The 13140-nt window shown below is 37.6% G+C and overlaps 1 protein-coding gene across 2 annotated transcripts in view; it reads left to right on the forward strand.

Annotated features, from left to right (window-relative positions):
- Positions 1 to 4683, forward strand: part of TEAD3 (TEA domain transcription factor 3) — a 100355-nt gene extending 95672 nt beyond the window's left edge. For both annotated transcript variants that reach the window (XM_063297681.1, XM_063297682.1), the window contains one exon: positions 408 to 4683. In XM_063297681.1, coding sequence (XP_063153751.1) covers positions 408 to 521 — 114 coding nt within the window. In that variant the 3' untranslated portion in view covers positions 522 to 4683. The remainder of the gene's footprint in view (positions 1 to 407) is intronic.
- Positions 4684 to 13140: the final 8457 nt, after the last annotated feature.

Consider the following 13140-nt stretch of genomic DNA (forward strand, 5'->3'; position numbering starts at 1 on the left):
TATTGCTCTATCAAATGGATACAGTTCAGGGAATTGACCAGTTTGTAGGGATGATTATTGTTCCACTACATTATCTGTTTACTGTTTACTGCTTTTCCATATACACTATGCTTTAAGCATGACATCCAAATAAACACACAAAATGGCACTGTATGTACGTAAGGTCCTGTACATAAGAAAGAAGTGTCTAGCAAAACTGGGGGAAAACATCTTCCTAATGCTGTCATTTAAATGGAGTTCTCTAACTTGATCCAAATTTAATGAGTTAGATAGAGGAATTGCTGCGTAAATTTCAGTAGCCCTTTTTCATGCAAATTATTTTATCCTTTCTCTGGATTTAGAACTTGACTTTTGGATTCAGTTTGACTTTCTCTGATCTCCCTGTATGTGTGTTTGTTTTTAACTAGGTTGTTACGAACAGAGATACCCAGGAAACGTTACTTTGCATAGCATTTGTTTTCGAGGTATCAACCAGTGAGCATGGAGCTCAGCATCATGTGTACAAGTTGGTCAAAGACTAGAGGCCCCTCTCGGTTGACTGGACAATTTAAAGAAGAGGGAAGAAAAAGAAGTCTTGTCAGAGAAGCCACCTATATAGGATGCCTTGACACACATCCTTTGAAAATGATCAAAGAAAAAAATGCCAAAAAATGACTTTCACAATCACAGATGTTTTCTACTTAGGAACATTTTAAACAAACGAACGAACATAAAAAATCATGACAAGAAGGCATAAAGTGAAAGGAGGATTGTCTCTGGAGGCAGCAGGAAAAACTGTTCTTGGGGGCTAGGTCATCAGTATTTCAGGAGACGTTGGTGCCAAGGCCTGGTACCTCTTGATGCCTTCCCAGCAACAGAATGCTAACAGCATCTGATGAAATGAGACTGCCAAACTCTTGTTAATATCCAAATGTGCCTATGTTTTCCTTGCCAAATTCCAGATTCTGTCCTGGTGGCTTTGATCTGCAGAGAACAATTAACATGGGCAGGCTGAAGATGCTTGTTCTAAGAAAGGCTGGGAAATCTGATGCTGCCTTGTAACAGATCCTACTCTAGTCACTGACAAAGAAGATGAACCTTTTTTAAAAAAAATCTCTTGATTCAGTCTGTGTGCAGTGCCAACATAGGGAGTTGACAGATTCTGACTTGTTGGGGCACATTATTGTTGGTTAATTAAAAGGAAATAATTTTATTCCCTCAATACCCTGGGCATTTTAAATGCAGGATTACTGCATCTTCCCACCTCCCCACCCAAGCTAAGAAGCTGGTGGAAGGGCTTCTGATGATGATTATGGCAAAAAGTGTGGCAATTTTGCATAGTATCCCAGATGCTTAAATAGAATACATGAGTAGTGCTACAAGATTGGGGGAGGGAAGGATGGCAGGCGTGTGAGTGAGTGTGTGTGTGTGTGTGAGAGAGAGAGAGAGAGAGACTGAGACTGACTGAGGGGAAAGCAGAACGAAAACCCCAGCAAGCAAAAGAAGGTCTTAAAAGTATTTGTGGGACATTATAAGTTAGAGTATGTATTAGGAAGAAGAAGGGCACTGGGAGCAAAGAAATCAGGGAATCATGAAATTAACAGGCTGACTGGAGGGGTTGTGAGATAACTGTCTAGGACACTGTTTCTCAGCCTTAGCAACTTTAAGATTTGTGGACTTCAACTCCCAGAATTCTGGGAGTTGAAATCCACAAATCTAAAAGCTGTCAAGATTGAGAAACACTGGTACACTGGTCTAGGGAAATATTTGGGCTGGCTAAGGCTGAATAACTTGGACAGATTTCCACACTTCTGTGGGATTTTAACAACTCTCACAAGAAGCTGTTCGTTTTTTCTTTGTTTTTACATTTGCCTTGCCAAAAACATTATGGGAAATGCTTAGACCAAAGTTCTTGCTGCCTGAACATTGTTCTGGTGAGGTATTAATTTCTCCTCTGCTTCTCTGTTCATCTGTGCTAGTCACACAAAGAAGGGCAGAATCAAATTATCCAGGTACATTTCCCCCCTCTGTATTATATACTTTCCACTTAGCAAATCCTTGTAGAGTTTGCTAGAATCAGAATAATTGATGGGCAGCCCAGATCCAAGGAGATACTGAAAGATGAAATGCAGTCCCACATCATTTGAAAGCTGTTTTGTTTCTTGTTGGAAATGCTGAGGTTTAAGTCTAAACATAGGCCCCTGACCTTAAACTTGGAGTCTAACATAGTTGCCTTCTAATTTAGATTGGTGCTTTTAGGAGTTCTGTTACAGGAATATTGTCAAGATCACCGTGCATGGCATCTCCAGGGCTCAAGCCCATAAGTTTCAGCTATACCCTGTCTAATTACTAGCATGTAGTTTTGAATAACAGAGGATCCAACAGAATGTATTATTTTTGCCTGTCCCTACCACTGAGTCTCTATCACTGAGCTTTTCCTATCTTGTCCTGCAGGGTTTTTTACTTAAAAAAAAAAAAGCACCATTCCTTCTGATCAATCCAGTAAGACTAATCCCTAGACCATGCCCTTTCCCAGAGCCAGTACAATTCAAGTACTTGGGAAAGGGGCACACTATAAGGAAAGGATGTGATTGTTGGGGAAGGGAGCAAAGGAGGTTACCCTGTCTAGAAGGATTTGGGATGCACAGGCCAAAGCCTGCTGCTATTAAATGTTCATGCCTGGGTATCCACCCCAATTTAAATGGAGGTTATTTTAAGGTGCTGTAAGGAGACATTTCATCACAGTGAGATGTTTTTTTTTCCATAGTGTTATTAGCATGTACAGAGGGGGAGCCCCAAAGAGACTGTGAAAAGTAGCTGGGAAGTTTCAAAATAAAAATATGTTAAAACAGATGGGTTGTGAATTTAGTTCATGGCACTGGGTCAAGATTCAGGTTAAAATTCTGCCTTCACCTTGGTTATTCCTTCTTTTTCAAAGTGTTTTGTGTGTATGGGGGTGTCTTTTCTGCCATTGTCTGCCTGTCTGTCTCAGAGGGTAGATGGTGGTGTCATGGACTGTTTTCATAAAGTCATGATCTCTTTTTCATAACTGACGTGGGCCTCACTTTCACTATTGGCCTGTATGACCACTACATTATTGACCTAATACCCTGTTTTCACTACCTGAATGGCCGGCTTTTGCTGGAAGGACCAGGTACAAAGGCATTGGCTAATTCAGAGTTCGATCAGCAGACTAAGAATGTTCCTAAGAGCCTTTGGACTGTTGTTTGAGTGACGTATGCAGCTCTGAGGTGACAACATAAGAAAAACTGACAGAGTTTCCCAACCCTTTGAAGGACATTTTAAATTCCAGTAAGATTGCGGTTTTTTTCCCTGTGAAGTGATTGTAATTGATTCCACCCAAGAACTTCTGGATAACTCCATTACGTTGTTAAAACAAACACTCCTTTCTGTATTAGAGGCGTTCCCGAGGTGGTCGCACTGATGGAATGGTACGTGGAGACTGAATTTGTACAGAACCAACTCACAAATTGCTCAGAACTGTGCCTTATTTTGCAATGGGTTGTGCTCTGGAGAGAGGAGCAGCATGTGCTGAAAACTCTTAACAAGCGGTGCCAAGTGGAAATCAGGCATCTCCTTTCCTCCTTGCTTCATCATGTTAATTCTGCTCCACTGTCCTTGGTAAATTGAATGTTCGAAGCATGACTTCATGTGTTGTTTGGGCAAACTGGTCACTGATGCCACAACCTTCAGTCCTAAATGTTATTAGGAAGAATTGACTGGACAATAAATGCCAGCTTTGAAGTTCAGGTACGTTTTGAGATTCCTCAAGCATTTGGGGAGAGGTACAGCATCCTTGGAATCAAATAATAGTTATTATAGCTAGAATGGGAGAAGGTAAAATCAAGAGAGCCTAGGATGTTGTTTCCTTTTTATTTCAGCCATCAGCATCTATAAGGGCAGGAGTGCTGGCTGATTTATATGTAGCATTTTTCATTCCTAAATGAAAAATTCTAGGAATTAAGATTAAACTTGCCCTATTCTCCTTAGCTCATATATAATAAAATAATCTTCTTCTGTTGAATAAGATGTGGGGAGAACAGAAAAAGGCCTTTATGTAAAAGCAGGTTCTTGTATTATATTGACAATCATCAGCTAAAGTCTTTCAAATAAGCCTCTTAAACCGGACTGTTACATTTCTCATCTTTTCCTTTTCAGTCCTTCCATGCCATACTATTCTTAGTTTCTGTGCAACTTATAATTAGATTCCCAGCTTTCCTCTTGCAGATTCCCTCCACCTTGGCCTCAACTTTGCAGGCAGATATATGCATATAAGTGCCTATTTGGTGTCCCCAGACAGTGACAGCAAGCTTAAGGAAAGAATGGCTTCATGAATGTCTCTTAGTTGGATATACCGCAGGTATCCCAAATCTCAATAACCTACTCTCCCCCACATCCCGTGTATTTATGAATTTCACATGAAGTACTGTTTTATTTTTTTAAAGACTTTGTAAAGCCTACCAGGGTTATGGTCACCTTTTTTTAGAGCTCTGTCAGTCCACAGTGTAAAATCATTTTTATGTATTATATTTTGTGTATTTTTTTAATCCAGCTGTGATGGGTTGTATCATATATTATTGTGTTTACTGTATGTCCATCTTCAACTAGATGAGACAGTGGAGCTTCTAGAAAGCTATGGTCTGCTGAAAATTATTAAACTTATTGTTCATGGGTTGGCTCAAATACCTTTTTGCATTTGTATTTTTGTTTTCTCGTTTGTTCAAAGCATATTTGCAAGAAGCAGCTGCAGTCTGACTCTTGATTAGATCCATATTTAGTCATAATAGAATTTAACTTTGTGTTTTATATGTCCCATTGATTTCAATGGGTTTGCTTTTATATATAGTAAGTCTCAATCTAGTACTTTATCTATAATGTTCTACCAGGCTAGCTTCTCTAAAATTCTGTATGTATCCCCTATATCCATAGTTTTGCTGCACAAGGGAAATCTTGCACTGCATTCAGAATTCAGTTCTTATAAATGTTTACTTGTAACAAACTTGTGTATGATAACTTGTGTAAAGAGATCACTACTAAAATCTTCAAGTGAAGTTTTCATATTCTTGGCATACGGTTGTTTAACTCCGTTTGGAAGCAGCCTTACAACTCAAATACTCCTTCTCTTTCTAGCATCAGACTGTGACAAAACTGGCTGTGAAGTTTCCTGCAAAAGCAGAGTACTGACTGACAAGCACCCAATTGTGTCATGTTCCCCCAATCCTCAAACCAAAATGCAATTTACATTATTAAAAGTTTCTCACTCTTGCTTTATTAATGTGGCAATTACTGAATAAATGTTCTTTACTTTAAAAATTAACAGACAAGTAGGCAAAGCAAGGCAAAACTGCCAACCTAGCAGTTCGAAAACATGCAAATGTGAGTAGATTAATAGGTACTGCTTCGGCAGGCAGGTAACGGTGTTCCATGGAGTCATGCCGGCCACATGACCACGGAAATGTCTACGGACAAACGCCGGCTCTTCGGCTTTGAAACGGAGATGAGCACCGCCCCCTAGAGTCGGACATGACTGGACTTAATGTCAGGGGAAACCTTTACCTTTACCCAGGCAAAGCAGAGCAGGGAAGAGCACATACAATACTGAACCCCTTACAAATTTATTGGCTTATACTGTATTCCATAAGGGCAGCTATATTAATCTGTTGCAGCAAACTAACAAAGCATATTATAACAAATTAATCACAATAAATGTATTAATTATGGCATCATGCTTTCAAGGATTAGGGGCCACTTTATCAAGTGCAAGTAATTGCACTTACATATATACACACGTATTTGCACTGGGAGTCTAAGGGAGTTCTCAGCTGTGAGTTGTGACTGAAATGGCAATTGCATTAAAGCTAAACAGTGACATTTACAAAGCCATATTGGTGATGTTGATTTCTTGGTCTCAATAAACTAACAAAATATAATCCAGTTCTGGTCCAATCAGATAAAATTGTGCAAATTCATAAACTACTTCAGTGATTTCACACTGAAGATCCCATCTCAAATTTATTTGTATCAGAATTCACCATCATTGTATATGGGAATACTATAAGACTTGCCCTTTTAGTGCTGCAATTTCTGATCTCAGATTTGTGTCCTTTTTCACTTTTCACACTCTAGATACCATGTAGAAGATAAACTGATAAGTGAATCTGTAAAAACGTATAATTAAAGTTCTGTATGACACAATATTTTTTCATCGTTTGAAATGGCAGAACTTTGCCAATCAGGCTGCAAGAGGACAATGCACACTGCAGTCCTTCCTTCAACATTCAATTCCCCATAAGGAAGCAGCAGATGTATTATGAAGAGTAGTGTAAAATGCATACATTTTCACACTATGTGTTCAGACAAAGATGATGGAGTCATAAGAATGACTGCATTCAAATGCTTTTCCACAGCTCATTCTGCTCATGGCATCTGCAACTTAATGAATTGTTTCCTGGTCTAATAAACCTTGTGAATTGGCAAACCATGGTTTGGGCAAGCTGTCCAATAAAACTGCATAACAACAGGTTGATATAATCCCTCTTCCATATATATCCTGAAATAAGAAAGACACAGATGGAAAAATTTCTTACCTTTTTCTTAGAAAATAAAATACATTTGGGGGTTGGAATATAGACAAAGCTTATTTTCTTATTAAATCCAAATTTCAAGATACATAGTTTATAATTCAGAATGTAAAGCTTTTCTATTTGACATGTATGACATTTATCATGGGAGCTAGGTTGGGTTCAGCGACTGGCCTAAAGTCACCCAGTGAGTTTCTGTGGCTGAGGGTCATCCAGAATAATCTCCATAGTCCTAGAATAACCTTAGCCACTACCCAATATTGGCTCTGTTTACATAGCCTGAGTGGATCAGTTCACTGTATATGCCACCTAATTGGTAAGATACAGGCAACCATGTTGGGATGTAAATTTATCTCTAAATAGCAATCTTAGCTTGCATAGAATAGCATGAGCCTCCTTCAGGTAAAACTAGCTTTGGCTACCCTTCTGGCATACAGGTAAAAAATGTTACTAAACAGGTTGGTATTGTCCTTACCATTACAATGGAATGCTGCATGTGACATATATGTGATAGGAAATTCAGTTTATACTTTGTGTACTAAAAAGTGTTATGTGAAAGCTCTAAAGCCATGACAGGCAGCTAAACTACAGCTCGCAGCTCAAACCATTCAAATGTATTAATAATCTAAAGCCCATGCTGGACAATGCCACTGCACTTTCTCAGACACTGGATGGCAGATTCATACTTGCATACAGATGAATACACAACCTGAAACAGCTTCTCACAAGCAACCAAAAAAAAAAAAATTATGATGCTAACATGGGAACCAGACCCTGCAAATGCACTCAGATGTCTGCACTGCCCCCATATCTACACCAAGAGCACCATCACAAGCTCCAATGAGTATTCACACAAGATTAGGAGTTTCTCTACTGTGGTATATGCCATCATCTGCCAGCAATACCTGTCTGGATTCTACATAGGAAATATGGGACAAACTTTACCAAAAGAATTAATGGACAAAAGTCAAGAATCAAAACAAGGGCAAAATAACATCAGAGTGTTTCAGTCTTCCAGGACAATCTATTGTAGATCTCAACATGATGGTTATGGAACAACAAAACTTTAACAACACCATCAAATGAGAGTTGAACTCATCTACATAAAAAGGTTTCAGGCAATCTCAAAAGGTCTTAAAAAACATGAAGAGTTTTTCACACATCATAATTGTTAATTAAGAAGGTAATGGTAATCTGTTTCACATGTAACCGGCATCTGCATTACCAATTTGTCTCCCCCTCTCTTCCCCCTCCCCCTCATCCCATTTAAATCTTACATCAGTCCAGCCACTGTATGCATATGATGAATCTTAAAATTAATCTATAAAAGACCAAGGGAGTGGTGTTTGACAGAAGAGTAGAATGAATGAATGTAAGGTATAAATAATAATAATATAAAAAGGAGTAAGCAGGTGGATTTATTTACCTCTCTGGAATATTTACTAAAGATGGGGAAATTAATAGAAAAATGTTAAGGCATGTAACATGCTCGTAGAAAGGAAGTGGGCAGTGTGTTGTTTATTGTTAGAAATGAATGCTTGCTTATCAAAGGAAGCTAGAATGGCTGTGTATAAAAATATATTATATGGAAGCAAGTTTTGGATATGTCAGGAAAATCATAAAAGTGATTTGCATGGATGCTAAGCCAGTTTGGTGTAGTTGTTAAGGCATCAGGCTAGAAACCAGAGCCCATGAGTTGTAGTCCCAACTTAGGCATGAAGCCAGCTGGGTGACCTTGGGCCAGTCACTCTCTCTCAGCCCTAGGAAGGAGGCAATGGCAAACCACTTCCAAAAAACCTTGCAAAGAAAACTGCAGGGACTAGTCCAGGAGTCAACGCTGCCTCAGAGGCACCCCTCCCCCCAAAAAAAGTTGAATGTAATGGGAATGGAGTACCTGAAAAGCATGTGTGTAAAAGAATAAAAGTCAGAATCAGGAATGAATAGGTACTGAATGCGTGTGAATTGAATACAAAAGAGATTGACCAGCAAGAAGGGAGGGTTTTGAGGTATTTTGGTTACACTGAATGAACGAGATTGAGTTGCAAAACAAATATATGAAGGAAGGGTGAATAGGTTGAGAGTAAAGATAGACAGAGAGAGGTGTCATTGGGTGAAACTGATGTCCTCAGATGAGGAGAAATGAGAAATGTTTAAATAGCAAAAGGCAATACAGTGTATGAATTGGTGTATGTATGTAATGGAAGCAAGGATATTTTGCAAGGCTAGAAAGGTATGGAGAGGTGGAGTGGATTTTTTTTTTATCCATTCAATCATGTCCCTAGGGCTGAGAGAGAGTGACTGGCCCAAGGTCACCCAGCTGGCTTCATGCCTAAGGTGTGAATTATAGCAGCATAAACTAAATGCAGACTTCCTTTTTCCCTTTTTTTTGCTCACGATTTATCACTCTTTGCATTTTGCATAATGTTACTTATTCTGAAAGGGTAGACCATCAGTGGTATGTATGTGTGAAACTCACAAAGCAATTTTATTGATTTCCATACAAAATCTCCCAGCATACTTTACAGAAAAGAATCCATGTTCTCAGAAACCAGAAAAAATGTGTTGTGGAGTGTATTCCTTGGTAAATGTGCACTGCTTTTCAAAGTATAAATGTCTTGCTAATTAGATTAAAATTCACTTTATTACATATTAGATATTAGACATAAACCATAGCAAAAGTAGCAAGTTGCAACATTAAATAAGCTAAAACGAGTAAGTTGAAATAAATTAGTCATAATATATTGAATACCAGCCTATGCCAGTACAAAATTCATTGCATTTCATCTTATTGTTTACAGTCAGTGAATCTGCATTACAGTCAGCTACAAGTTTTGTGAGATCTTGTTTTCATATTCTTGCTGCTATCCAGCATTCAGAGACCCCTTATAGATGACATGAGTTACAACCCTGAGGAGAAAACATAATCTGCACTGGGTTGTACAAGCAGCTATTAGTCACCAGGAAATATTTTCTAGGGTGAAGAAAGAGGCAACTGACAGGATAAAATAATGAAACATATTTCACCAATTTCATCATATCTGAACTACATATGCAAACTCTGCTTGATTGACTTGTTTCTAAAAGTGCAAAAATTGTTTCTGCAGGAAAACATTTCTTCATATAGCAAAAAACACCACAGCTAAATGAGAGAATTTGGAAGCCAGTATTTCTACAAGGGTGTTCCTCCTGGAATCCATTAAATATGGTTGGTTCTTCATTTGTTTTTTATCCCGACTGATAGCTACAACAGCACAGATGATAAAGCTGTGATAATCTTTGGTTGTTATTCAATCTCTGCTTTTTTTCAACTGCAGATAGCATGTTTTAGAGAAGCAATCTTGTGGCAGCTGCAGGCTGATATACTTTAACCTTGTGGCAAAAAAAGTATTATTTTACTAATTGAAGTAATTTCATATGTAAACATTGAAAAAGACTGGGGTGCCACAGTGAATAGCTTTCATAGAAATATGTTCTGCATAATTTGCAGTGTGTTCATTTCAAGAACATCCCATTCCCCCAAATATAACACCTTACAGATTACGGTTGTAAATTTAACATTAGAAAATATATATAGTGTCAGAAGGATTAATCTCCTCGCTTTTCCTCCCTGCTTCGTTTCCAAGCTGGGAATAAAACACACCAGATGATCAATGGAGGTCAAAGTTTTTATATTTATTCACCCAAAGTTGTCAAGCTACTTTGAATGGGCAGCTGAGAAGTGTACTGCTCTTCATTTCCCTTTTTATAGAATTTTTAGTTTAGAAATTTAGCCAATCATTATCAATGGGTTAGCTCATTACAAAGGTTTCCTTATCTTAGAGATAAAGGAGATGCCTCCTTATTTATAGCTAAGCAAATGTCTCTTTATCTAGAGCTAAAACAGCTATGTTTTCCTATGCATAAGATATACGTTTTCCTTTACATGGGTATGCATAAGATATATGTCTTCCTTTATATGGATATGCTACCTGATATCTCTATTGTTTCTAATGGAGAAGCCATATAGCTTTTATATAATGGCATTACTTAATTTAAACTTATTGTAAACATATAAGAAAAACATTCCAACAATAACAAAATCAAGAAATTGTTCCGCTTTCAGTTTCAGTTCAATTTTATTATGGTCACTGACCAGTACAAGATACAATTCTATAAAGGTATACACATCAGCCTTAAAATATGAACCATCTGATTTAAAATAATTTTAAATTTGAATTTACAAGTTCCAATTAAATGTCAAAATACGTTTAGATCACAATGTAAATGAGCCCCTTCATCAAATTTAAAAACAATCTTATTAATTTACATTATCATGACTAATATTCTATCAAATATAAGTGTCTATAAAAATATGGTATGTAAAATATTAAAAAGAGTAATAGAATAAAATATCATATATAAAATATGATATATAGACCACTTAAAGTTATTACAAGGGGTACATTACTACATTTTTCCAATCATAATCTGACGTATCTTCATAGCAGCTGCACAGAATCTGGCTACTTGTGCTGTGACAGTTGGATGTTTGTCTATAAGTAACATTTGCATATAATCTATATCTTTCAGACTAGGGTATTTATTGATCAGAGGTAATATTAATTTACTCCTGAGCTCTTTATAAAAAGGACAACGAAAAAGCACGTGGTCTGTGGTTTCTATCTCTCCACTGTTATAAGGGCACCGCCTTGCAGCTATTGGGATTTTTTTTGTATCTGCCTTCCAAGACTGCAGAAGGGAGTGCATGGCTTTGAGCTAGGGAGAAAGCTTTCCGATGGCTAGGAATTTCGAGTTGAGTAAGGTAGTTTGCAGTATTGACAATATATTTATTATGCTCTGAATAGGAAATGAGGAGCCTTCTGTAAGTCTGTTTGTCTATGTCCTTTATCCTTTGCTTCAGGGTCAATTTTGCCTGTTCATAATCCATCCTAAGAATTAAATCTGTGGAAAATCCTAGCTTTGTGAGACATTTAGATGAAACAATTTTATTAGGGCTCCCAGCAAATTCTGAGCCTTTAGCCTAGCAGCTATTATTATTCCATGAAAGACTGTTGTTAAATAACATGCATCAGGTGCAAATGACCTATAGGATCTGATTTTTTCAGCCTCATTTTGGCCTAATTTCCATTTATATTTTTGTATTCTGCTTTTAGGAGACCAATATTTTGGTCTTTGGATAATGGATGGAAGACACTGTTCTGTACAATGTACTAAAAGAGTAAGAAAGAGTATCAGTGTCAAACAGTCTGAAAACACATATATCTTTCTATTATCTCTGGCCAATGAGAATCATTTATTTGGGTTAATTTCTAACCCAAGTCATAAATATCAAGGATGAAAAGAATAAAAACAAACAGGCATTCCTGCTTCACGTGACGCAACCACATTGGTAAACTCTTAACTCTAATCTGGATTCTTTTATGGATCTTCCTAATAATCAATAAGAAACTATTTTTATTAACACAATTCAAGGCAGTTGGGAGTTTAATAAAAACTATTAAACTTATTTCAATAGAGTTTTTTAGCATGCTTTCTAATATAAAACATTGGTCCATACTATTATGTCCTTCTCTAAAACCAGCCTATCCCTCAAAGTTTGAATCATTTGAATCCAGTCTAATATATTAAACAAGATATGGAAAGCATGCAGAGCAATTTCTGGAATTCTTTTGAACCTGTTAATAATAGTTGCCCTCTAGATCATGTAATTGGGAGGGAGGAGTCTTAGAATGGAGAAGTGGGCAGCATCCTGAGCCACTGTCCAACTGTGTCTCCCATTGGAATGCATGTTCTTCTTGGATTTTTTTTCCCCACAGCCCCTGGATGAATCTGGCCCATTTCAAACACAGTATTTCTTTTGTCAACTTCTCCACCCACACCAAATTTGGTTCCTTTGTGTTCAGTTTCCAGAGAGTTATCCTGCTGGTGGACAAAGAAAGTCCCAAGCCCTTTTAAGTAATTATCTTCAGTTAGTTTTGAAAACATAAAAAGGCATCAATCTTGAAAGTAAGATCTGAAAATTGAGGAGGCTGATAATTCTAACAGCTGTTTTTGTCTGTATGAATGGTACTGGTGATACTCATTTTCTTACTGATGGGCATTTGTCCTCAGAGTTTAATTCAGAGGTAAGCAACCTGCAGTCCCAAGGTCATAAGAAGATTCAGTTCCTTTTTGAAGCTCCTGGATTCCTTTCTGCTAGGATTGCTGAAAACGTGGTCTGTGCAAAGCCTTGCAAGAAATGCTTCACTTTGATCAAGATACAACACCTCTTAGATGTATCCACTGTTATAAGGGCACTGCCTTGCAGCTATTGGGATTTTTTCACCACAGAGCGAACAGCACCTACTGTTAAAATTGGTATCCATCATGCCATGTATTCTTTTAAAATCTATGAGCAAAATAAATCCTCCCTAGAGGGACATTTCTCTCCATATTTTGAACTGTCATAGCAGACATTGGCTTCAGTTCAGGGAAGTGCAGCAAGTTCCAAGTCTGTGCCCTTAATTTGGCATATACATGCCCATCCTGCAAATCAATTTTGGGGTAAGCAACATGCAAA

Source organism: Candoia aspera, chromosome 3, assembly GCF_035149785.1.
Source record: "Candoia aspera isolate rCanAsp1 chromosome 3, rCanAsp1.hap2, whole genome shotgun sequence".
NCBI classification, from domain to species: domain Eukaryota; kingdom Metazoa; phylum Chordata; class Lepidosauria; order Squamata; family Boidae; genus Candoia; species Candoia aspera.